This window comes from Panicum hallii, chromosome 8 (genome assembly GCF_002211085.1).
Source record: "Panicum hallii strain FIL2 chromosome 8, PHallii_v3.1, whole genome shotgun sequence".
In the NCBI taxonomy this organism is placed as follows: Eukaryota; Viridiplantae; Streptophyta; class Magnoliopsida; order Poales; family Poaceae; genus Panicum; species Panicum hallii.
Window position 1 is genome coordinate 8,676,900 of NC_038049.1, and position 26,178 is coordinate 8,703,077.

General features: G+C 49.7%; 2 protein-coding genes across 4 annotated transcripts; both read right to left on the reverse strand.

Annotated features, from left to right (window-relative positions):
* Window positions 1–5,516: 5,516 nt before the first annotated feature.
* LOC112902852 (receptor protein kinase-like protein ZAR1) lies at window positions 5,517–12,757 on the reverse strand. The gene is made up of 2 exons (XM_025972038.1): window positions 10,999–12,757; window positions 5,517–6,419 (listed from the first exon to the last, which is right to left on the reverse strand). Exons 1-2 carry the CDS (start codon window positions 12,569–12,571, stop codon window positions 5,740–5,742), a joined length of 2,253 nt encoding a protein of 750 aa, XP_025827823.1. The 5' UTR covers window positions 12,572–12,757; the 3' UTR covers window positions 5,517–5,739.
* Window positions 12,758–16,154: 3,397 nt separating this feature from the next.
* Window positions 16,155–22,303, reverse strand: LOC112902453 (flavin mononucleotide hydrolase 1, chloroplatic). 3 transcript variants are annotated; one of them, XM_025971545.1, is made up of 7 exons: window positions 22,005–22,303; window positions 21,450–21,525; window positions 19,242–19,293; window positions 19,020–19,036; window positions 18,788–18,851; window positions 16,510–16,597; window positions 16,155–16,421 (listed from the first exon to the last, which is right to left on the reverse strand). In XM_025971545.1, exons 1-7 carry the CDS (start codon window positions 22,217–22,219, stop codon window positions 16,280–16,282), a joined length of 654 nt encoding a protein of 217 aa, XP_025827330.1. In that variant the 5' UTR covers window positions 22,220–22,303; the 3' UTR covers window positions 16,155–16,279. The 3 variants fall into 3 exon arrangements, with proteins under 3 accessions (XP_025827330.1, XP_025827329.1, XP_025827331.1); XM_025971544.1 differs by having other exon boundaries at window positions 18,788–18,858; window positions 18,922–19,036; window positions 22,005–22,299; XM_025971546.1 differs by lacking the exon at window positions 19,242–19,293 and having other exon boundaries at window positions 18,788–18,858.
* Between the last annotated feature and the right edge of the window lie 3,875 nt (window positions 22,304–26,178).

The following is a 26,178-nucleotide window of genomic DNA, read 5'->3' on the forward strand; positions in this document are numbered from 1 at the left end:
GCACATAAAATGACGCGCTAAAGCGGGTTTTAGGGCTTAAACGGGGGTCCAGGGGCCTTTTCACAATTATCTAAGGAGGGTGGGGGCTTATTTGCGAATACTAGAAATATTCAGGGCATGCTAACGGGTGTCAAGTGTAATTAGGTCTACGTGGTGAGGGGGGGCTTGGTTTGAAATATTAAAAAGAGCAAGGTTCCTTTAGCAAAAGAGTTTAATTAAGGGAGGGGGTTTTCTCTTTGGGGAATACAGGAAAAAGGGAGGGGGTTATGGGCAAAATGCCCCCCCTTCTTCCTCCTCCCGTTAACAGGAAACAGGGGAGGGAGAGGAGGCTCGGGCGCCGGCCGATTCCGGCAGGCCGGAGTGCGGCAGTGGCCGGGAATGGGGGCAAAAGGGAGAGGGAGGTGAGGGGGATTGATTCCCGGCCTCACCTCGGGTCGGGGCGGCGCGTGGAGGCCGGTCGACGGGAGAGGGCGGCGGCGGCTCGGAGGCACGGCGGGGGCGGCAATGGGGGCACGGGGAGGGGCAGGTGGCGGCGGTGGGAGTTGTGGGGGAGCGAGGGGCTGCGCGAGGGCCTATTTATAGGCCGAGGAAAGCGGTGGGGAGGCCGGCGGCGTGTGGGGGTTCGGTGGGCGCCATTAATGGCGTGCGGCCGTTTGCGGCCGTCGCGAAGCGGCATGGCGGGGAGGGCGCCGAGCTTCGTACGTGGCGCTGTGCCGGCACAGGAGCGGCGCGGGCGGCGAGGCGGGGTGCAACAGCGGCGGGCGGCGCGGCGAACGACGGGCGGCGCGGCCGCGTGCGCGTGCGGGGCGGCGTGGCGTCCGTGCGCGTGTGCGCGCGCGGCGCGGCACGGCGCAGGCCAGGGCGAGGTCGTGGCGACGGACGGCGCGGCGCGGCGCACGGCCACGCGTTGCGCGTGCGCGTGCGTCGCGGCGCGGCCCGGCAGAGCAGACGCGCGACCAGCCTGCGCTCGGGCGCGGCAGGGAAGGAGGAGGGAAGAGGGAAGGGGGAGGGAAAGAAAGAAGAGAGAAGGAAGGAAAGAGGAAAGAAAGGAAAAGAGAGAAAGGAAGGAAAAGAAAGGAGAAGAAAGAAAAAGAAATGGGAGAGAGAAAGGAAAGAAGAAGGAGAGGGAGAGAGAGGGTGCGTCGGCGCCGGTCGCGGCGGCGACCGCGGCCGGTCGGCCACGCGCGCGGGATTCGCGCGAGGAGAGGGGAAAAGAAAAGGAGTCGCGCCGGCGCTAATCGCGGCGGGCGGTCGCGCGTGAGCGACAGGCCATCGAGCGAAGCGGAACGGGGCAGCGATCTGGTTAGGTTTTAGGATTTTGTCGTCGAACCATTTCTACGAATTACTCTAGCGTGTAAGCGGTGCGGCGGTCAGGCTCGCGTCGGTCAGAAAGGATTAGGGCTAGGGTTTTGGCGACGAATGACCTTTAAACGAAGCATTCTAGCGCGCGATTTAATTTGGCGAAATTTCAGGGCGTCACATGCTTACACTATGCGGGGCCCTGACAGGTGGGTCCGGCTAACAGGAGCCTGTTCTATGAGAGATATGGAGATCTTCATCTCCAGCTCCTCTCTGTAGTCCTCTCGATCGAGAAGTTGATGTGCGTATCTACAACCAGGATATGGCCGTATGCAGCCTTGTCTGCACAGTGACTGCTGTCAGTGTTACCCAACAGTGGAAGCCGTGCTGCCACTGTTGGGTCAGGACTCTCTGACAGACGTAGAAGCTGCGCTGACCCTGCCGCACCGTCGCCTCCGCGCGCACTGTTACAGCGCACGCCTCAGCTCACCTGCAGCAGGCCATCATTACTTACGCGCGCGGCGCCGTGATGGGACTACACGCCGTCTGCCCGCGCGTAGAGCATAGTGACGCGCCGTCTTGGTAACAGACGGGCTTACCGTGGTGTCAGTTGGGCAGACCATGCTTTGACTTGGGTGCGCGCAGCCCATCTACCCGTATTTAATACGGTTGTTGGGCTGGTGTCCCGCTGAGGGCCTTCTACCACGGGCACGTGGCAGGGCCGACCCAGAAGTCGCCACCTTGGTGGCACGTGGCGGCGCCGGACCCCTTCCCGGAGGAAGTAGGCGGGTCCGGGCCCCCGAGGCCACCTGAAGAGACAAGCCCATAGGGGGCTGGCTCCCACATGTGGCGGCGCCGGACCCCCTGGGGGGTCCGGGCCTGTGGAGGCGGCCATCCCCAAGTGCCTTGCCCTCATGGGCACATGGGGGGCGCCGGACCTATATGAGCTAAGGGGGAAGGTCCGGAGACCACGGTCCCAGCTGCCAGATCCGGACCGTACGCCCCGCCTCCCAGAGGACAAGGGTGTAGGCTTGGAAAACCCTGTGTCCACTAGGGTGGACAGTCTGTCAGATGACTTTCTGGCGGGCTAAGCCGCGGAGATGCCGATCTCCTCGTAGTGGGCTACAATGGCTTTCTGGCCGTTGAGCAGCTCCTTGGCGATGATGGAGGATAGGCGGTCGAGCATGTGGTGGCGCGCGTCCACCACGATGCGCTTGGCGCACACGCCGGAGCCTGACACCATCGCGCCCTCCTGTGAGGCGACAGCGAGACGCTAAGGGTCTGGACACCCTAGCAGGAGGTACCCCTGTCCGTATGTACCGACACTGCTATTTTTTTAAATAGGATCCCATTATTTTTGTCGGCCAGATGGCCGACGAAAATACTATAGCGTGACCAGTATTTTCATCGGCCAGGTGGCTGACGAAAATAGGCCGACGAACATATTTTCGTCGGCCGTGCTGGCCGACAAAAATAGCTTTATTTTCGTCGGTTGCCGACAAAAATAAAGCTATTTTCGTCTACTTTATTCCGTCGGCCTAATTTCATCGGCCGACCGACGAAAATAGCTATTTTCGACGGCTTTCGGGCTATTTTCATCGGTTTCTGGCCGATGAAATTACACTATTTTCCTGTATTGTTATTATTGAAACAAAGTTAAGACCGACACAAGCACAGGATTCCAAACAACATTCTTCTAATCATAATGCTGAAGCTTGACGTTGACGATGCCGATCCGATCACACAGTTCCTGTAACTTCATGCAACCAAATGACTTCGTCAGAATGTCCGCGAGCTGATCCACCGTTGAATCTGCTCGAGGATGATCCTCCCACCGTCCACACATTCTCTGATGTAGTGATATTTAGTATCTATGTGCTTGCTTCTATCATGGTGAACGGGGTTCTTATTGAGATTGATGGCGGACTTGTTGTCCACCTTCAGGACTGGTGCTCCAGGCTCTTAACCGATGAGATCCTTCAGGAGCCGAGCCAACCAGACAACTTGACATGCACCAGCTGCTGCTGCAATGTACTTGGGCCCGCATGATGAGAGTGCCACCACCTTCTGCTTGCTTGACTGCCAGGTGATCGGGCTGAGTCCCAAGTTGAACAGCACGCCACTAGTGCTCCTACGGTATCAATGCCACCGGCATGATCACTGTCACTGAAGGCGATCAGCCGATGCTCCTCCTTCTCCTCTTTCCTGTAGGCAACACCATGATCCAGGGTGCCAGCTACGTACCAGAGGTCGGAGGACATGCTTCACAGCCGCTCCATGATCCTCCCGCGGCTGCTCCAGAAACCGACTCACAAAACCCACTGCGTATGCAATATCTGGACGAGTGTTCACAAGATACCTGAGTCCACCAACAATGCTCTGGTACTCCGTCACATCCGCCAGGGGGCTTCCGCTCATCTTGCTCAGCTTCAGTTGAGGCTCCATGGGTACGGCACAGGCGTTGCAGCCTGCCATGCCACCGCGCTCCACCAGCTTCGCGGCGTATGCTGCTTGCCCGATACTGACACCCCTGCTCGACTGACGCACCTCAAGACCGAGGTAATAGGATAGCAATCCAAGATCACTCATCCTAAACAGCCTCATCATCTCAATCTTGAACTTGTCCATGCCTTTGCGCCCTGTGATGATCAGATCGTCCATGTAAACGCCAACAATGAGCCTGCCTCCCCTATTCCGCGCATGTACACCCTGTGTTCCGCCGTACTCTTCTGGAAACCAAGCGCTAGGAGGCTGTCGTCGAGCTTGGCATTCCAGGCCCTGAGCGCTTGACGAAGGCCGTAGAGAGCTTTGCTGAGCCGGAACTAGGGGTGGTAACGAATCATGACTCTAGTAGTTTCTTCACAATCCAACTTGATCTTTATATACTTTTAACTCAAAATTGTATAAGATAAAAGCCCGGCCCTTAAATTATCTATGCTAAATTTTGAGGCCCTTTGTTACCACCCCTAGCCGCAACACCTTGTGCTCAGCACCATCGATGATGGACCCCGCAGGTTGCGAGACATACACCTACTCCTGCAAATTCTTGTTCAGGAACGCGTTCTTGACGTCCATGTGGTGGACTTCCCATCCTTTGCTCGCCGCGATAACCAGCTACAAGCGGACGGACTCTAGGCGCACCGCAGGAGCAAAGACTTCTTCAAAGTCGATCCCTAGGCGTTGGACATGCTCCTTCGCCATGAGGCACGCCTTGTGCTTCACAACGGCTCCATGGAGCCGCAGCCGGAGTTGAGAAAGAAGTCGGTGGTGGCCCAAACCATCACCGGATTGAGGCTTGTCGTCACATAATCGAGCCCTGCCGCTGACGGATTTGGATTTGTCGGCACTGAATTGAGCTCCGCCGCCGCTGGATTGAGATTCCTCGATGCCGAATCAACCTCCACCGCACTGAATCAAGAGTCCGCCCTACTACATTGAGATACAGGAGAGGGAGAGGAGTAGCACGGAGGGTGGTCGGAGACAGTAGAGAGGGGAGGAGGAGGGCCCGGTGGGGTAGCCGTTGTGAAGATTGATGGTGATTGTGGTAGTGCTCGCGCGGAGTGGTGGGTTGCTTCTTTTTCGAGAACGGCCAATTCACTGCAAAACGGAGGGGGTGAGAGTGCGATGAATACCGTTGGTATTGGGGTTGATTTCCAATTCCGAATTCCGGATTATCCAAACAACCAATGTTTGGAGCTACCATATGCCAACTCTAAAACGCAGTGTAAATGAATTACGAATTCTACGTCGGCTCAAGTCCAAATCTTGGCCCAAAATCCTTTCTCTTTTTTTCTCTCTTTCGTTTTCTTCCACTGGCCCAAAATCTTTCAAGTTGGACTAGAGCCCAACCCATCTGCGGCACATCCCACCTTCTCTGCCTCGTTAGTGGACCATCTGTCGCACACGATGCTGAAAGCACAACTCTCTCCGCCTCCTACTCTCATAGCCTCATTGGCCCCACCCATCACCATCTTTGCTCTCCCCTTGTGCTCCCTTGCCATTCCCGGCGACAGGGAGCTCAAATCGAACTCACTCCTGCATGCCTCGGACCCACACCTGAGATCTACCCCTCTCCCTCATCATTCACCTCCCCCTTCTCCGCTTGATTTGCGCGGCAAATGGCTATAAATGCCATAATTTGGTAAATGATTTCAGGTATTCGAGTTTAATGGTAAGTTCAGTAGGGTGAGTTGGACTTGTCTGTGGAACCATGGGCATGACCAACAAGCTCACAACTCATGTAGCCAACTAAGAAATGCAACTGCACAAGACTGAGGACATCAAGGCAAATCCGCTCCCGTGCAGTATATCTCTACAATCATTGCATCCAGTGGGAGAAAACGAAAAAAATAAACAAAGGGAAGAGCAATAATGATAGGTATAATTACGGGGGAAAATACAGAATTACTCTAGAACCATTTAGACCCAGCAGTGGACAGGTCACGCCCCGATCTTGTCGAGGCTGTCGGACACGGCCTTCATCCGCGGCCGGCGCTCCGGGTCCACCTCGACGCACCCGAGCGCGACGTGGAACGCCGCGATCACCTCCTTCCGTGCGCCGGCGTCCCGCAGCACGGCGTCGTCGGCCAGCTCCGACAGCGGCCGCGCGTCCTCGAACCCCCGCCGCACCCACCTCACGAGCTCCGGCGCCTCCTGCTGCTGCTCCGGCAGGAAGGACGCCGACGAGGACGGCGAGCCATGCTCGGGCGCCTTCCCGGTGAGCAGCTCGAGCAGCACGACGCCGAACGAGTACACGTCGGCCTTCTGGCTCGGCGGCCGCGCGCCGGCCCCCGCCGGCGCGCGGGCCTCGGGGGCGCGGTACGCGCCGGACCTGTCCGCCAGGGCGGCGGGCCTGGCATAGGGTAGCGCGCCGCCCATGATGCCGCCGGAGCCCGCGATGGAGTAGACGTCGGTGCAGCCGGCGATGGTGAGGAGGCGCGCCAGGCCGAAGTCGGCGAGGAGCGCGTTGTAGTCGGCGTCGAGGAGGATGTTGGAGGGCTTGACCTCGCCGTGGACGAACCGGCGCGGGCTGCACTCGTGGAGGTGCGCCAGCCCGCGCGCCGCGCCCTTGGCGATCCGCAGCCGCAGCGACCACGACAGGCTCGGCTGCCCGGACCGGCCTGCACAGACGACCAAGCGTGACGCTGGTTAGCTGATTTGAGTTTTTTCTGTTTTCAGTCTTTACTGTTGATGTAAAAAATTACAGTAGTGATTAGTGAAGTGTATATGGGATAAAATAGATCATTCTGATAATTAAAAAAACATTAGGTGACACTTGATGATAACGAGTCCATGACCATGTTATTTTCCTTCAAATTCCATAAAAAGAAGGGAAAATAGCCAAATTCATCCGTGAACTGTCACGTCGTGCTTGGCTCAATTTCATTCCTCATCTACGAAAACATCCAGTTCAATCCCTAAACTATCCAAATTGGCCCGATTTCATTCATTCGTCGACGTGGCACGCCACGTTGACTCATCTCGTCAACTACCCAATCAGTTTATGATGTAAAAATACCCTTTTTACCCTCCATAGAGCAGCTCACCCCAAGCAGCTTTCAATTAGCCCATTCCCATCCTCCGTCCACCTCCAGCGTGGGGGCGGCGAGCGAGCTGCTGGAGGTATGAATCAAGAGAAAATATAGAGAACCATGCTGACAAGCTTGTATAGTTTCTTCCGAGATAAAATAAGAAAAATCGAAGCATCGATTTGCTACACTTCCTCTTAGAACTTCCTCAACGGATGTCTAGCTATCCCTGCAGTGAATCGCAAATTGGCACACCAAGAAATAGGCCAAGTTACACTGATCAAAACGTTTCATATTCCAAGTTATGTACAAAAGCGACGGTGAAAAGAAGATGAAATGGCAGAACCAGCAAGAAAAATTCTATATGCATATACTAGCACCATCAGGGCAGGCAGGCAGGCTCACAGCTTCAGTGTCAAATCAATCTTAGGCAGCTCTCCTGTCCGGCCCCTGGGCTGTCAACGTACCCGCCAGTCAACCGCCGCTCGGCGCGCGCATCCACTCCAGCGTCGGCGCTCTTGCAGCCTGCAGCTGCATGAAGGCGCCGTGGACGGCGAACGGCGCGTGCGCGTGGTGGGCGAGCACGAGCTAGTCCGCGTCGGCGCGGTGCCTGGCCAGCGTGCGCTCGCGCTTGTGCGCGTTCTGGTGCCCACCGAGCGCCTACGAGCTGTAGAACTGGCGCAGGCAGTAGTGGCACGCAAACAGCTGCGGCGGCTCCGGCTCGGCCACCGACCCCGCTCCCACACTGGAAGTGGATAGAGGACGGGGGCTAATTGACGGAAGCTGCTCGGGGTGAGCTGCTCTATGAAAGGCAAAAAGGCTATTTTACATCCTAAGCTGATCGGGCAGGTGACGAGATGAGACAACGTGGCGTGCCACGCCAGCGAATGGATGAAATCGGACCGATCAGTTCAGAGATTGAATTGGACGTTTTTCGTAGTTGACGGATGAAATTGAGCCAAGCACGATTGTTCAGGGATGAATTTGGCTATTTTGCCTAAAAGAAATTAAAGACAACATTTGTGTAACTTAATATCCAAATGAGAAGTATTTAAGTGCCTTAGAACCCAAATAAAAATTGTATAATACCATTGATTGCATGATAATCCCTCAACCGAACTGCAAAGGATAATAGCACGAAGTACGAAAGGAGTGACTCCCATCTAAAATGTTCAAATTTTTTTAGTCCTTTTTTCTGGTTCTGGTTTCTATAAGCATCGACTTTCCTAGCTCTTGGCATGCTTAATAAGGAGTTAAGTGATGAGAACAAAATTTATAGTTCAGACTTTGTTTCTTCAATACAAATAAGGTAACGAAACAAGCACATCTCTCGCTCTCTGATGGCCCAAGTACGATGAGCACCAACATCATCTCAGCCGCCCCTTGCCGGCCCAAGCAGAATAAGCACTGGGATTTCCCCGTGTTCCGGCGAGTACACAACCGTTTCGACGCATCAGACTTGGAAACTTGGTAGGGGCATTGTGAAATAAAGCAATGGAAAAATGTGCCTGCCCTGCACACAGAGGCCAGTGACCGTATGGCTCGACACAGTTATAGCCTTGGGTGTGGAAACCCTTTTCTTCCCCAAAACCCGGGTCACATGCTCGCACTGATGAACACAACAACTACTGAAATGGATCGGTCTGAGGCAGAGCTAGGTCGCTGGAGATGATTGGGGTGGAAGCAGGAGTAGGTACTCCATGACTACGGCCATGAATACGAAGCCGGCCATGGCCTCATTCACTCGCTACCTACAGCAACAGTATAGCATGCAGCAATGCATCTTGAGCTTGTTGTCATGCAGTGTGGCAATCCCTTGGACCCCTGAAGGTAGAAGAAGGATCCCAGTAAAACCATGTACGGTCAGTTGATCAGTAGGGAATCTGCCGTGCTGTATTGTACCACATGCCGTGCCGGGCAGAAAGCTGTTGTTCCTCGATGCAGAGGCTGCCCTGTCTGTCTGCCCGGAAAGGCAGGAAGCGCCCCCTGCCGCGCAGATCATTGCTCTGGGTCTGGGCGGCTACGCTAGGACTGCCGTGTTTTTTACAGGCATAGGTAAAGCTTCTACTGCACGGACATGCATGATCACTTTTTACAAGCAAGTACAGCTGGAGGGTCTAACGTACCTAGGCTTTAGCCTTTAGGGACATGCACGTCTTTTTGTCAAAAGGCCGACACGTATTGAGTGTTACCGGCTTAGCACCGTAGGAAAAGAAGCGGCATTCCTTAATTTCTTGGCTTAGGGTACGTGATTTGATCTGCTCATAATCCAACAAATGAAGAACAAGTGGCATTGTTCACCACTCAGGCACTTGGTTTCCTTGCGGGCACCTTTTGCCTGCTCCCGTCACCACTTTTTTGAGCCTCCAGACCCTGCCCTGCAGGATGATTGCTGCCAGGCCGTGGCCCTACAACCTACACGGTAGCGAGACCAAAAGGACTGGGCACAGACACAGGCACACAGCTGCCTTTCGGCTTCCCCTGTTCTTGGGTCAGCCAGTACGTCGGGCCGGGCGGACAAGACCACCTTTTAACCCCTGTTTCGTTTGGGCCTGGAGCCCTAAATTCTGGGTGTTTTGTTCCTCCCAACGCCTGTCCACTGCAGCTAACCGCAGCTTTCTAGATGGTCATTCCGGCATTCTCCACGGCTTCCAAATCCGTTCGACGAACCAACAGGAACAGGAAGGCGACAGGGACTGACCGCCGGCCAGGGCAGAGAGGACCGAGCAGTAGTGGCCAGGGAGTGGACCATCCATCCGGCATGCAGCGCGCTGGAGGCGACAGCGCCCAAACATTTGCAGGGGAAGGGGAAGGGAGAGCGGGCTCGCCGTGGTCCGCTGCACGCCCGCTCCCGGCTGGGCCGGTTTGGAAGCTTTCAGCGGTCTCGCGGCTGGTACCAGCCGGGTGAATCCAAGGCCTCGTCTCGGCGGGGATCACACCGATCATCTCTGCTGCTGGTAGCGTGGTAGGTGGACGGTCTCGTCTCACATTCCGTTCCCGATTTGCTTGGCACCAACGCGATATTTGGCAGCTTCGCCACGTCTCTCGTTTTTTTTTTTTCTAATCGAGCTCTCGTTTCTCAAACAATGGATCCTCAGCGTGTGCGGCATATTTCTAAGCAGTCAAATACAGTTTCATTCATCCTAAAGATAAATGGCCGTAACATCTACTCTGGCTTGGAACTTCCACCAAAGCTAAGTTGGAGGACCCCAATCAACTGTTACTTTTCCAAGAGGCTCTACGTCTACAGGCCAGGCCTGCAACACTGCAAGATGATGGACCAGGCTACATCTGCTGCATGATTTCTGGCCAAAGAGACCGAGTGCAGCTCCCTTTTATTTGGTGGCTTCCCCTGTTTCTAGGTCAGTCAGAGGACGTGCATCCCTTATTTTGGACGGATATTGTATAGGAACAAAAAGGTCCTATGGAGGTTTTATGGCTCAAATCCTACGTTCTCCGCGCCGAGGGTGATAGAATTACCGGACACTTCACGTGTTGCAATGTCGATCTTGTTTTGGTTTTATGCTCCCATTCTACGTATTTCCGATATTTGGTTAAGAGACTTGGTTCTATGATTCTACTCATACGAAACAATTCACGTGTTCAGGATCTTATGATTCAGGTCTTGCTTAAAGGTTACCGATTCGATTGAAAATCTACGATTTTAACGACCTTGGTTGGTTCTGGCACTGGCATCGTTTAGTGGATTAAGCCGTGGATCTAGTTTTCTCTTGGCTTTACCGTAAAAAAAGAATCCCAAGGTGGCTAAGGTAGGATGCGGGACCAATGTGATGGCACTCACATGTTCGTCCAATTTGTTGACACCATTGGAAGTTGGGTGTCCTTCGTTAGCTAGCTTCTAGTGAAATCGTTCGGTTCCTAACCGGAGGTGACCACGTCCTCTCCCGTCCATGGCCATGGATTTGTCTCCATCGCTCGCAACGGAGAAGCCACAATCCAAGAGAACATATACAGCCACGCTTCCATTTGTTCACGTCTGCCACGAGCTACGTGTAGTATCAAGGGTAGATCCCAAGTGGACGTGGGGCACCCATCCGTTTCACCGACATGTGGGCCCACCGACACGATGAGCACAAGGAGAACAGAGGGTGCTTCAATGCAGAGTACCCGCGAAGGCGAAGGCAGGGGATGGGATGGGATGGGCACTCACCGCGCAGCGCCGTGGCGAGGTTGCCGTTGTTGACGAAGTCGGTGACGACGAGCTTCTCGTCGGCAGACCAGTAGTAGGCGCGCAGGCGCACGACGTTGGGGTGGCGCACCCGCCCGACGGCGGCGGCCTCCGCCGCGAACTCCCGGTACCGCTCGGGCGCCGCGGCGCCGCCGCCCAGCCGGCGCACGGCCACGGGCGTCGTCCCGTTGCCCACCACCACCTTATACACGATCCCCTTCCCGCCCTTCCCCAGCACGTACGCCGAGGAGCGGAGCAGCTCGTCTAGCTCCATCTTGAACCCCTTGTCGATCGCCACCAGCTCCCCGCCGGCCTCCCCTGCTCCCCCTCCACCGCCGTTGCACTTGCCGCCGCCGTCGTCGGAGGAGGACTCAGAGGAGGAGTCCGCGCACGCGTCGGCGCGCATGCACGGGCACGGGCACGGGAACAGGCCACGCCCTTCCTCCTCGTCATCTCCCTTGTCCTTGGCGTCGTTGCCGGCGGCCCGGCGCCGGTCGCGGACCTTCCAGTACACGTAGACCGCGACGACGCCGATGAGCGCGACGCCCGCCGCGTCGGCGACCGAGATGAGCACGATGAGGCTGGTCCTGACCGGCTGCCGGGGGCCTCCCCCGGCCCCGCCGCTGGACGCGGCGGAGGACGGCAGGGGCGGCGGGGACGACGACGACGGGGCCGCGGCGCGGCAGGGGACCTGCAGAGGGAAGCCGCAGAGCGCCGGGTTGTTGAGGAACGCGGTGGGGCCCTGGCTGGCGAGGGACCCCGACTGCGGGATCTCGCCGGAGAGGTTGTTGAAGCGGAGGTCGAGCGTGACGGTGGCCGGCAGCCGTCCCAGCTCGGGCGGCACCCCGCCGGAGAGGTGGTTGCGTGAGAGGTTCAGCGTGCCGGCGAGCGCGGGGAGCCCGCCGAGCTCCGGCGGGACGGCGCCGGAGAGGTTGTTGGACGACAGGTCCAGCATCTGCAGCCGCGGCATCCCGCGCCACACCCCCGCCGGCATCGCGCCCGACAGCGCGTTCTCGGCGAGCAGCAGCCGCTCCAGCTGGCCGCACCGGGCGAGCTCCGCCGGCAGCGCGCCGCCGAGCGCGTTCCGGGACAGGTCGAGGTTCTGCAGCCTGGGGAGCGCGCACAGCGCGGCGGCGGGCAGCGGGCCCGCGAGGCGGTTGTCGTAGAGGAAGAGGGAGCGGAGGGAGGTGGCGTTGGCGATCGCGGGCGGGACGGCGCCCGTGAGGCGGTTCCCGTGGAGATTGAGCCGGCGGAGGAGCGGGAGGGAGCCGAGCTCGGCGGCCACGTGGCCGGAGAGGTTCTTCCCCGCGACGGCCAGCCCGACGACGCGCGGGCCGCCCGAGGAGGTGTTGGCGCAGGTGACGCCCACCCAGCCGCAGGGGTCGGCGTCGGCGTCGGACCAGGAGGAGAGCGCGGAGGACGGGTCGTCCGTCACCGCCGACTTGAAGGCCAGCAGCGCCAGCCCGTCCGGCGACAGCGCGTCCGCTGCCGGCGGCCGGAGCGCGAGAAGCAGCGGGAGGAGCAGGATCCCCAGCGAGTGCAGCGGACACCTCATCTGTCTATAGCTTAGTGCCCTCGCTCGCGTTCGCCTCGGCGATTGCTTCTGTGCTCGGCCCTGGCTCGAGTGTGTGTGGTGCAATGATAATCGTACGTGTCACTATGGTGTAAGTAGTGAGGGAGTGGGATTTGGGGGAGAAGCTTGGTATTTAAGGGTTGGCGTGGCATTGACAATCATGTGGAGTGACTGGGCGTCGATTAGGTAAGCAAGCTAGGACTGAACAGATCGCTTTGCCCGCTGTTCCGTGCGTGGATCGGCGCATGCGTTCGGCTAGCATCACTGTGCAAGTGTGCATGATGGTCTCTGTTTCCTTCTCCTCGCGGGCCGCGGCCCATGGCAGGTGGGCCCCACAGGCCCTGGTCAGAGACTGACGGGGGTTGGTGGGTGGCCAAACTGGCGGCAGCAAAGGGGTGGGTGGGGGGGGGGGGGGGGTGGCGGGGTTACGAATGGGATTGGTGGTTGCGCGCGCAGGGAGTTGCACGCGCGAGGAGGGAGACACGGGCAAAGCGGCGGAGGGGAGGCTGGAATGGAAAAGGGAGGGCGCGCGGTGGAGGGGAGTACAAGGGACGCAAAGGCTGAGGTGAGCTGCGCGCGCTCCATGCCCCTGCTGCGTGCGCGCGCCCGAGTGGTGGCGGGATGATGATGATGAGGAGGAGGAGGAGGGGCCGTGTTGCGGTTGCGGTTGCGGCGCGGGGAAGGAGGCTGATGGGCTTGGAAAGAAATTCCTGCGCCTTCTGCTCGAGTGCCTTGTTTGGTGCCTGCTTGCCGCGCCTACTGCTGATCGCCGGATCAGTTCCAGTCACCAAGTCGAATCAGAATATCTGATCGCACAGGGCAGCAGGCAGCTGCGACCTGGACCGATCGCGCATACCTAGGGAAATAAGTTATTAATATTTTCTAATAACTTTATATATTTTGTTTGTGAAAAGAGACTGTCGCGTGTGAGTTTTTTCACGACAACTTCTGTCTGCAGAACTTGGAAATAAGTTTTCGGGAACAACCTGACGGAAAGGAAACGTCTTCGAACTATTGTTTCCAAAAGAATCTTTCATATTAGTTTTTTCTACATAGTTTCTTCAGAACCTTTTTTTTTTCATTTGGATTCCACTAGGGGGAAAAAGAGGGAGAAGCAAGCAGCAGGACAGAGCATTTCGCCGGCGCCAACGACCCGCCCCCAACATTCGTTGCGACACGCTTCGATGCTGCAGGCTCCACCGTCGCGTCTCGCTGTGTTGTGTTTATTTGCAGCGCATGCAGCACTCCAGTCTCGCTCACTGATGATCAAGCTAAGCGCGGCGGCTCATGAATTTGTCGTCTTGGTAATTCGCGCTTGCTTATCGTCGTGTTCGCCACCAACAACCCCAAGAACATGCACATCACCAAGTGTAAAAATGCAAGTGCAGAGAACAAGTAAAATGCATTCATGGTTCTCAAACTTATACTTATCATCTAGTGTTATCTAGGTCTATAAACTTTGAAAATGCATATTTACGTGCATAAACTTATTATAAGATGTGTCATCTAGGTCCAAAACTGACACGACAAGTTTCTTTCACCACTTTTATTTTTAGAAATTTGTTCCTGACGTTTCTTTGCCGATTTCTTTCAACTCCTGACAACTTTCGAAGTTCCTTTACATACATATCTGTCAAAGCCATCGTTGTGAGTGCGGTTGCTTTCATCGACCAATATCGCTCACAAGATCGACCTGGCTACTCATGCACCGTTAGATAGCTACCTAGGACTCCCAACTATTATCATCTGATTATGAGAATAGGCAGATGCATCATTCCAACCACCATAAAGAGTAAAACGACAGCAACACAAGAGTAAACACCCAGCATAAAACAAAAAAAGCTACGCAAGTGGCGCATCAGTTGAATTACCTGTAAAAGTTGATGGAGAGGAAGGAGCAATGGAAAAGATACATCTGCACAAGGTGAATTGTGATGCGTACATGTTTTTTCCCATAATATATCACCACCTTCAACATCATGTATTGAATGGGTCCTTCCTTAACAGTGGTTCAAGATCGACGACAGATTATCATGCAAGCTATTAAATGATTGGCATTAAATGATTACCAATTTGAGACAGATCAAATTTGAATTAATGCGGCAAACCATGTAAAAGTGAGCAACACCAACATGTCTACACTTAACAAAATGTTACCGACAATTTTATCGACCTGTCACGTTTCGTGGACACATGACACATATATGGGTAGGAAACTAGGAACAAACTAGTTGAGTAAACACACTCTAAACCTGAGGTCCTAATACAGGTAACCCATGTAAGCAGAATGGAAAAAGGGTGCAGAGGGAGGAGGGTGAACAAGTGCTTCCGGAAAATCAGGGGAATCACAACTGTGAAGGATGAGGGTATCTACAAACTCGTAACTGAAAAACAGAGGTAAGACACTGTTTTTTTTATGGGAGAGATAAGACTCTAGAAACGACTCTCCCACTAACCTCCACAAGTTCTTGTACCCATTTCAAAAGAGCATACAGTTTCTTACGAGGCCACAGCATACACCTACCCCTTGTGAGGCCATTTTCCCTCAAGCAGCAATCCTCAGATACCAAGGAAAAAAAACACCAAGGAAGCAATCCCGATGCTACTACTTATCAACACGACTATGAACTAGGTAAGTTTTGGAGAATTTTAAGTTTACAACTTTGAAATAACCTTAAAGGGTGTAGACTGCTATGATGTTGGAAATGCTTGCGTTATGGTACCAACTCCTGTAGCCTAGTGACAAAAATACAAAAAGTGCAAAACTGATGGAACATTGTTTACCAAGGAAAGAAACCTCTGTAGAACATATAAATTATCAGCTAGAAACTAAATGTAGTCATCAGCACTGCAACAACTCCAATGGAATGGAAAGTAAAGTTTTTGAAAACCCACTTAAGGAAACAAAGGAAATAAATAGATTGTCAACTATTCAGAATCGACTTTAAAAAATTGGGTCACACTATGATTAAAAAAGGGTCACTTGTATAAAGCAAGCTACGGTAGATCTCGAGCTAATAAAAAATCTTCCAGCTAACTTGAGTACATTTATACAGCTGTCTTTGAGCCTCCAAACTATCTTCACTTTATTAATATCGCTAAGAGTCAAGACTATGCTTAACCTAGCTTATAACAGCAATACATTTAGCTGGATTTGAATAATCATAAATATAAAAGAAAAACTGGAATATGCACATTTCATATAATTCAGGACTCGAGTATATTCTTGTAGGCCCATGTTTCTTGAAAATCAGCCCCTGCCCTGATTTCCAAATCTTATATACGTTTCAAATTTATAAAGTTTAGAAATACATTCCCATTTCTAAGTCAAGGTCGAGTGTCTCTTGCTTGGCTGCCAAGATAGACATCTAACTAGCATTCATAATAAAGTCAGCTAGAACCTGATGTGTTTTTAACTTAATTGTAGTGTTAGTTGATGTTTATTAATTGAGGTTTGATGCCATAACTTTGTGATGAGTTTGTTTCACCTCTAATCACTGGCGGCAGAAAGGTTATTTATCGCTGAGAGAATGTACTGTTAAGATATTGGATATCAGTGACATTATAAATCAGACAAGCAGAGCGCATCAATTTGTTGACATAGCTCATGAAGCAAACGGATTATATATTAATATATATGTACATTTAACTTGTGCTTTTGTTAAGCGTGAGACAAGGAAGGATGCAGAATTATTGTACTTGTGCTTCACCTTCGCAAACAAGAGGAGGTAATTCAACTCCCAGAGCACACAAGTCTTTCCTCAGAGCCTCAGCATTTTTAAACTGCAACCCAACCATTCCTACACTAAGAGCTGCTTCAATGTTTACCATTCTGCGGTAATAAATACGCAAACATGTTAAGGAATCCACATCACTGATAATTGTTACTAGAAGGTAGAAGAACATCAGCATATACTAACCTGTCATCAATAAAAATGCAGCTTGCTGGATCAACATTGAGATGATCTATAGCTTGAAGATAAAATTCAGGTGAAGGCTTGCGTTTTCCTGAATGGGTATAGTAATGCCGCGTGAATAAAGGAAGCATTTTCATTTGATACATTTATATAAAGCAGCCATGACACAAGATTATAATGGTCAAGCATTTATATAAAGCAGCCATGGACCCATTGTTTAACTGTAGTTAACACTAGTCACTAGAAGTGAAGAACTAGTTTATGCATGAACCATCTGCATTCCACCTCCTGATATATACTTAATTAAAACTTCTACATTCAGTTCAAACAAATCAGATACAAGCACATACAGATGTACAAAGAGAGTTTGTTTCTCTTGACCAGCAAGATGCCATTGAAAGGAACATCAACAAAGCTTCCACTTCAGCTTTGCAGTGAGGAAAATTATAGGCTTGGAAGTGACGAATCTACATAATGGTTAGCTATTTCCTATCATTAAATTGACATGAAATGGATAACTGCAGGACACTGATATATATAGCTATATGTATGTTATGAGTAGGACATGCTTGTGCGTTCAAGGTAATATAACTCACTTGTCCACCTCAAAGAGAAAATTCCCTATATGACATTAGATAAAAATCTGGTTCCCTATATAGCACTAGAAAATTTTGCGTCCCTTATTTGACATCGGGATTTATTTTTCATTCCTTTCTTGACACTTATGTTCCTTATTTGACACCGGGATATATTTTTCGTTCCTTTCTTGACACTTCTGTTAGTTTGGCTGGTACATCCCACCTAAAAGACATTTTTACCCCTCATCTTATCTAGTGATATATGGTGAGTTTCATGCAGCTACATCTAGTCCAGAAATTCTTGTTATATATGGTGAAATATATAGAACACGCAACAATGAAATTATTAATTGTCATGAATTATCCATAGGACAATATAAAGCTGCACATTGTGTTTGCCAATCCGACAAATTGAGCTAGATAATTATTTAGTGAAAAAAAGAGATTAATGATCCTCCCATTCCAGAACTGACCGCGAACATGCATTCTTGAAAACGAATAATTTTTTCTGAGCTATCATGTATGCGTATGAGAACCAATCAGATTGGGAGGAAAAGGCCATATATCAGGGGTATTTTGGTCCACATATCAAATATCTGACATATTGAAAGTGAATTTGATAGAAGTTCCTAATGGATCTAACTGAAGTGTCAAGAAAGGAATGAAAGTTAAGTCTCAGTGTCAAATAAGGGAGACAAAATTTTATAGTGTCATATGAGGAATCGGAATTTTATTCAGTGGCATGGAGGGAATTTCATCAAAGGCTGAAACATGCACCTCATATACATATATTGGCCATAAAGGCCCAATCTTTATGAGTGCATGTATATTCAAGGCGTAAAGGCTAGTTCATACAACCCAATCATCCATTAAGTTTTTGCTGAAATTGTTGAGTGTGAATCCAATCATGTGAGTGGAAAGGATCAATTCCCACAATAGGTGGAAAACAGTTGATTGTGCTCTTCGAATTCTCCATCATAAGGGCTCATGAATGAACTTATTGCATCTACAACAAGTTTAGTCCTACATAAGATTCTGGAGAACCACTTCATTGGGAATTTAGCCATTTAAGGTTCTTCAATGTGGATATGGAGAAAGATATTTTATCTATAAACAAAGATAAACTATGTGATATTTGGTTATGGACTTATTTTGTATAGCTTGGATATTGTGCTTCTACATGAGGATACGACAGAAATCTGAGTTGTTACGCTTTCATTACTAAAGTTTTCAGGGTAAGCAATTGGGCATACCTTAAACAATTTTTAGGACTTGCATTGAGATGTAGAAACAGAAACTGTTGGATGCCGATTCTAGTATCACTATGGAAAGAACATGCTTAAAACTAATGGAACATAAGCGAGTAAGCATTGTTAGGGTGTTTTGAACCATTTTTGTTCTTGAACACGCAGGAGGACCGCGCATCTATATATTAAGAAGAAAAGGTGGGGAAAAGAGCCCCAAGTGATACAGACAAGGGCCTGTAACCTGCCCAGTACAAACACATAAGATATTCTCCTAAAAGAGGGAAAGAAAGACGAGACCATACACACACGGGTGTTTTGAACCATTAGTTGTACAATTACAAGTTTAGGGACATAGACATGCAGTTTATGAGTCTGTGGAGCTAGATAAGAATGTGGGGTAAGTTTAAAGACCACTAGTTAATTTCACTCAAGTGAAAAATTAGAGCAGAGCATTACCAGTTCGACAAGAGCAAAATGTCCAGGACAAATACTTTGAGAGCTTTAACTTATCCTCGATTAACTGGTACCTACAAAACACATCTCAGGATCATGTACCATGAACAAATGTGCCAAAATAAGATAAAACTCACCATACTGGATAATTGGTAAAAGCATGCATCTCATAGTTATTTTTCTTCAAACAACAAAGAATATCTTCGACACCATCAATGTACTCGTATGCTCTCACCATGCACTCTTTGAGACCTGCAAGGAATTAAAAAGGACTAATTTAAAGTGAGAGAAAAACAAGATCGATTAACCATGATTTGAGGAAAATCTAATACATAGCAGGTGTTGGCAAGTACAAAATCAAGATGTGTTATTGTTATTTCATAATTTTACTATTGGAAGCAGGTTATAAGGGGAACAATGTGTACCCACAGTGTTACTTCTACTTTGACCTTCTCACCTTCCAAATCAAAACATCTGCCATCATTGAAGAACTTTTTGGCCAGCTCATTCTGAAAGCATCAAACATAGTGACAAAACTGTGATATCCGTGTTCTATGGTGAGGAGAAATTGGTGTATAATTTCAACAGCACGTCATGTCAATAAAATATGGAAAAGTCTATATAACCCCCTGACGTATCTATGGTCAGCTACATAACCCCCTCAACTACAAAACCAGGTATTTAACCCCCTCACCTTTGCGAAACCGGTTAAATAACCCCCTAGGTGGTTTTACATAGTTGTTGCTGTACTAATGCGCTGAGGTGGACAGAGATGATGACGTGGATCGGCTGACGTGTGGGCCCCGCTTGTAAGTCCCCTCTCTTCCTCTCTTTTCCCTTCCCCTGTTTCTTCTTCCTCCAGACGAAGCTCGGCCGCTCGGACTGCTTGCGCCACCGGCCAAAATCCGAGCCCCTCCCTTCACCATTTCCAAATTCCTCGTGGTAACAGCTCCTTAACACTCCAAGCTTCCTCCCTAGCCGCTCCAACACCAGCCCCATCTCCGGCCGGCTCGGGAATCGCGGATTCCCCATATGCCCGAGCCGCCATAGGCGCTGCCATAGACCTCAACATCGAACTACACCTTCCGGCCACCATTTTCCCCGAACGACGGCTCAAATCGAACCTCGGTGATCCCCTAAAGCTCATGCTTCCTTTGTTTCATCGCGTTCACCGACTTCCACGGTCGTTCTTGGCCCTTGTTACGGACTGCGCCGTCGCTCGCCGCCGGCTGGCTCCGGTCACCACCTCACGTGTGTAGCTAGGGGTTGGGTGTGGCTTGTCTCTCTGAGTGTCCCGGTGGTTCTCCCCCTCGCTGGAACTTCACCGTCGGCGAGGGAATCGCCGGTCAAAACCACAAAATTTGGCACCGTTGGCCTTCGCCGCCAGAGCAATTCCTCGCCGCCACGAGCTTCGCCGAGTTGCTGTGGACCTCCTCCGTCCCGCTCTGTCACCGATTTGCCGTTGGCCATGGGAGCTTGGGGCCGGGGGCCGCCTCCTGTCGGCGAGGCATGCGGGGGGGGGGGGGGGAGGGGGGGATGCGCTCACCCCCTTGTGCCAGGCGGCGAGGCACGTGGGGGCTCAGAGGGCCGGCGGCGCGGCATGGGAGGGAGGGAGCGGCATGGACGGCGACGCGGGGAGGGAAGGAGTGACAGCCGGTGGCGCGGGAGGGAGGGAGCGGCCGGCGACAGGTGCTTCGTTTGGAGGAAGAAGAAGACCCAGTGTCACTGGTAGGTGGGATCCACTCGTCAGGATCACCAGGACAAAACATTGGTGGCCACCTCAGCGTCCACCGTGGCGAAAACCGCCTACATGGCTGCCAACCTAGCAAAACCACCTTGCAAAACCACTTTAGGGTGTTATTTATATGGTTTTGCAAAGGTGAGGGGGTTAGAAATCCGGTTTTGTTGTTCAGGGGGTGATGTGATCCACCATTGATAAGTTCGGGGGTTATATAGACTTTTTCCATAAAATATAGATTATGTGCAACCTTTTTGCATATCCTTTGGTCACAATTTCAGCTACACATTGAGCAAAGAAGTATGAAAACTATAAGATATTCCAGTGTTTCCATTATCTTTTCAACTATTGTGACTCTGCAGGTGTACTAAAGAAGGTGACTAGAAGAAAACAGGCTAAGAAGTTTCACTACTTCAATGAAAAATTGTTTATTTCTCTCTAACAGAACCAACTAATATCACAGCTCCCTGAAAAAAAAATGCTACTTCTGTTTGGAATCTGAATAATGTGGTAGCTTGAACAATCGATTCTGCTGGCCATAAAAAAGCAAAAACATATAATATATCCTTCTTTAATAAGTTTGATTCCAAAAGCAAATTTGTCTCATGCAGAAACAAAAGTCATTTCAATTGGGTTCCCTAATATGCATAGTCTTTCCTTATCATAATGAGAGCCATTCAAATCTGTAAATGTGACCATATGTAAGGAGTAAGAACAGCAATTGTTAAAATAGAAGACATTTGAGCAGAGTCCAACGTTTAGTGCCTATGTACAAAGAAAGAAGAATCGACCACATGCATGACAAATTTAAACCACACAATGTAATATCTACTGTACATCAAGCATAAACCACTAGCAAATGTACCATCAATACAAATACTACACATCACGTGCCTGAGCAATAAGTCAAGCTTCTAGAATGTGTACCTCATCAATCAGTCCCTTCTCGAATTCTGACCATGCCGTTGGATGTTTGCTTTCTAGTAGTTCCTTCATGGACATTCTGCAAAAAGGGAAGTCTGAGAATGTGATAATAAACACCAGCACAAAGACATGCAAGCCAATGGGCGGCTAGTGACTCAACCGCAGTTTATCAGAGCAATAAAGCACAAGGAGGCACAAGCAAAAATTAAATAAATAGTTGGGAACACTTGATCACATTTTAACTAAGCTATTTCTTCTGAGAATATCGTACTAATCCCTCCCAAGCATCACTCCTAAATTCTGCAATCTTACACCTAATGAAGCCATTCAGCTATCACAGCTAAACTTCACTAACGGGTCATTAAGAAAAACATCCAGCACAACAGAACCTAACTCGGATTCCTATATACAGAAGTAATCACTTTAACTTCAACACCTTACAATCTGCAACCTAACAATCATTTCGTCGAACACCCGAACACCACCTCCACATATACACATCCCAAACTAATTAAACGAGGATTGGGGCCCGGGAAGGGGGGGGCGCGTATTCGGAACTTGAAGAAGGCGGGGATGTGGTGGTAGAACGGGTCCCTGACGAGGGTGTCCATGACATCGAACAGCAGCACCGGCAGCTTCCTCGGCCGGGCCACCGCCTCCGCACGGGCGGCAGAGGAGGACGACGACATGGCGGGCGGGGACGGCCGCAGCGAGGAGGAGGCGGACTTGGGGAGGGAGGCGAGGTAGGGCGCGCGAGGGAGCAGGGAGACCATGAATGCAGCCAAACGAAGGAGACGGGGGCCGGAGGAAGCAGGGGAAAGTATCCGCTGCCGTGTTCAGGCTGACGAGTGGAAACGACAGGTGGACAGGTGGTGCGATTGACGATTTTTTTTCCTTACGGAATTGAAAATACCTAAATACAGAAAAAATATCGGCCAGTAGTCTCGTTAATGGGTTCATTATTCGAGGCAGCTTGATAATGGGTGTTGGGTTTTTCTGAATTTTTCGAAAAGCGAGTGTGCGTAGGTGTGTGAATTAAACATCTGCAAATATTTAACAAAATTCATGCTTTTAGAACGAATTGAGCGTAGCTTAGCTCCTAGTAAGGTTCCTTGCCCACCCGTATTTGAGACTTCAACTCGGCACGGTGCTTATTTTTTCTAAATTTATTTCAGAATTTAACTTAGACGACGTGCTATTCTTTCAATATTGCTATTCTTTCAGCAGTAGACGACGTGCTCGTCAACAGCGAGACGTCTGCGGTGGCTTCATCAATCTCGAGGATCTACCAGCTCAGGGGTGTTTGGTTCCGGAGGGCTAAACTTTAGTCCTATCAGGTTAAAGAGAATTTTATCATTTAGAAACATCAAATAAAGTCTAATTACAAAATTAACTGTAGCATTACTGTAGCAAATTATAGATTAATTAGGCTAATTAAATTCGTCTCGCAAATTAGCACACATATGTGCAAACAGTTTTATAAATAAATTTTATTTAATACTTCTAAATGATAATTTTTTTACGTGACAGGCCTAAACTTTAGCCTTCCCGAATCAAACGGGGACTCAGTCTTTCGGAGGTGCTCATAGAGCTACGGTTGCATACGTGTGTACATAGAGTTGAGTGTGGGCACGTGTTAGTGAGCGTCTCCGTCTGTACTGTATTTAAAAAAAAGAAAAAATGCTACATAACAATTTACTGGAACATGTTTGATCAATTCTTACAAGACCATATCTTAGATGATCTTATTACTAATATCTTTACGACATGTATCTAATGTTATTGAACATGAATGTTTTGGGGCCGGGTACTATTTTCCTTTGACGCCTTTATTAACATTTTAGGGCCAAGTACTACAGAACCCTTAACCGTTTTCCCTTGATGTACAGCATTACGTTTTCCCATGATGTACAGCATGGTTTTCAAAAGATTGGCCAAGGAGCCAAGAAATGAAAGGCAAAAAAAAGTCTACCCGAAAAAAGAGTCTGCCATCTTAGATGGTCATCCCAAAATGGATGCTAGTGAGGCCACATCAGAACAAGAAGCCTACCGCATCAGATGTTGCATTTCTTAAATGGACATAAACCATTTTAACGTCTGTTAAATTCAAATAAAAAGTAGAACTTTGAACTAGAGATCCGTACACCTGCTCCACCACTCCAAAAGATGCATCCCGACAAGGACAGGGGAACAGGAACAGCATTTTTTGGACCATCCTGATAATTAGCGATCGCTCGCCAGCAAGCAACACAACAATCGATTTCGGACAAGGTTATTGCTGTCGGCTAAACCTCTCTTTCCCTTTCCGTCATTCAGGCCTCGTTTCCGTCCCTGCCCCTGAACGGTTCCTGGACAGAATCCAGTGAAACCGGTTCATCCACTCATTCCTGATCCTGTTGCATTCCAGTCAGTTCCTTGACACGATCCATTCCTGCAACATAAAAAATGATGTTCGGATGGTGCTCATCCATTCCAGTCAGTTGGTGCTAGTGCATGCATGAGGCTAGACTATGAACATTAGGAATCAAAACATGTCATTTTTACATCACACAATTTCAGCACACAACATGCTATACTAGACACTAATCACGGCCATCTCAGACATTATAATATACTAGCGCAGTAGCTTCCGGTAATTCCCAGCTGATATATCCAACACCTCGATTTGGTTGAAGAACTTCTTTGCGTTATGTGGTCTTCGATGTCCAGCTCCAAATTCTTTCAAATGTTATCGAACACCTCGATATGGAACAAGGAAAGATGGAGTTTTTGCATACCCTCAGTTTTAAATTGTAGAGAACACACACTTTCCAGTGTTCTGCCCAGTAATAAAAAGATTACAGAGTAAGTGATCCAACTCAGAGCATCTTGAGAAAACAAAAATCTAGGAAACACAAATGATAATTAGTAAAACCAACCTGCATTTCTTCAAGAGGAATGTATTTGACAAGGCCGCTAACCATTGTTCTTGGAGCCTCCTCTGGATGAAAAAGAAATGTGGAGAAATAGACAATTACTTGCTGGAATCTGAAATAGCTTGGCAGAATAATTCAAAGAAGAGTCAAAGTGTTTCAAACTGAACGATGAAATTGACATTTGCATCATAGTTCTGGTGTTTGTTTTCCAAAATTATGCTAGGAGCTCTGACTCACATTTACAAACAGCGGGCCATCTGGGTTTGAGCCCAGGTGGGCAGGGTGCCTGACAGCACACCTGCCAACTGAGAAAGCGCATGATCCCTAGATAATATTTTTCTGTAAGGAGACATATAAAGTGCGCAATTCGCCAATAAATTGACCAACATGAATTTTTCTCTTTGCTCCTAGATGTGCAACAGAAAAGGCAAATCTGCCTTATATCTGGGTTGAAGCAGAATAAATTAGAGTGTCCAAACAATTACCAGATAATGTGGTGCTTATGAGCTGGTTAGAAATTTTCATGGCTTCAGCATCAACAACTTCTTGTGAGCTCCTCTTAGCTTGACTTCGTGCACATTTTTTCCTATGCTCACTCACGTTTTCATCTTTCTGGAGCCACTGCAAGTTATGAGGTGTAAAGTTATGGCCAAAAGACAAAAATATTCTAAATGCAAGATGCACCAATTCCTCGAACAGAGGTGTAGGCCTCCCTATTTTGTGCCCTGCTGGTAGAAAATCCCAAGGAGTTTTCACCTTCACAATTTCTCCTTTTTCGTCACTGAATGAGAGATTTTCTTCCGAGAACAGGTTTAATTGACGTAGCACCTTATAGAAGATAACACATAGTGAGGTTTGAGGCAAGAATGCTACTCGAAGAAACTCTGACAACACTCAGTGACAACCAGGATCATACTTCATTAGAAAAGGAAGGCATGAAAGGCTCCAGCAGGCAGGTAAGGAGATAGACAAGACTAACTGAAGTTTTAATCACAATCGCACAGCTTACTGGATCAGTAATGCACATGGATCTATCGAATCAGGCACAACTATTCAAATTAGTACTGATCTATCGAATCAGTACTAGTGCCCACCGCCTGCAAAACTGTTTGCTAGATTTGTGTTACTCTTTAATTAAAAAGATTAAAAAGACTAATCTAACAACAATCAGCTAGCCATACTAGAGTACTGATCCAGGAAGGCAAACATCAATCAGTTTCCTCAAGCTATGGAGCAGCCGATCCATGTTACAGGCAAAAAAAGTGCCGTTGTGATTGTGGTAGAAAATCAATATTTAACTGAAACTAAGTACCAAAGAACTTATCCATAGTCTCGGAATCAGGCGACAGACTTGTTGAGAGTCATTGGCAGCATCTCTCGACATGCATCGACAAGCAAAAGCGTTCTGAAGTCTGAAGATACCACTAACAGTGGCACTGACAAGCCTTATCGTCCCTCCAAAACAAAAAAGACTAGCCCAGTAGCCTTATAGCTATCATTCTAGAAAGTTGTGTCGTTCTGAGCCAGAGATGGATAGCAGGATAAGCTTGCGAGGAACTTTTTTTTTGCTGAAAAGAACTTCGTATCTGGAGGATAGAGGATTCTTGTTTATTTTTGAGGAACTGGATCGAACATCCTGTAATTCCTCTCGATGGGGAACTCTCCGGCTAACGGAACAGGTGAGAGTAGCCAAACAAATTATTGGAGGACCTAGACCCTAGGCAACTAGTTAATCAGCAACCATGCCGGGAAGATCCAATCGTTGCGAGGAACCATGGGCCGCAAAATCAGGCCATCATCACGGGGCAGAATAAGTA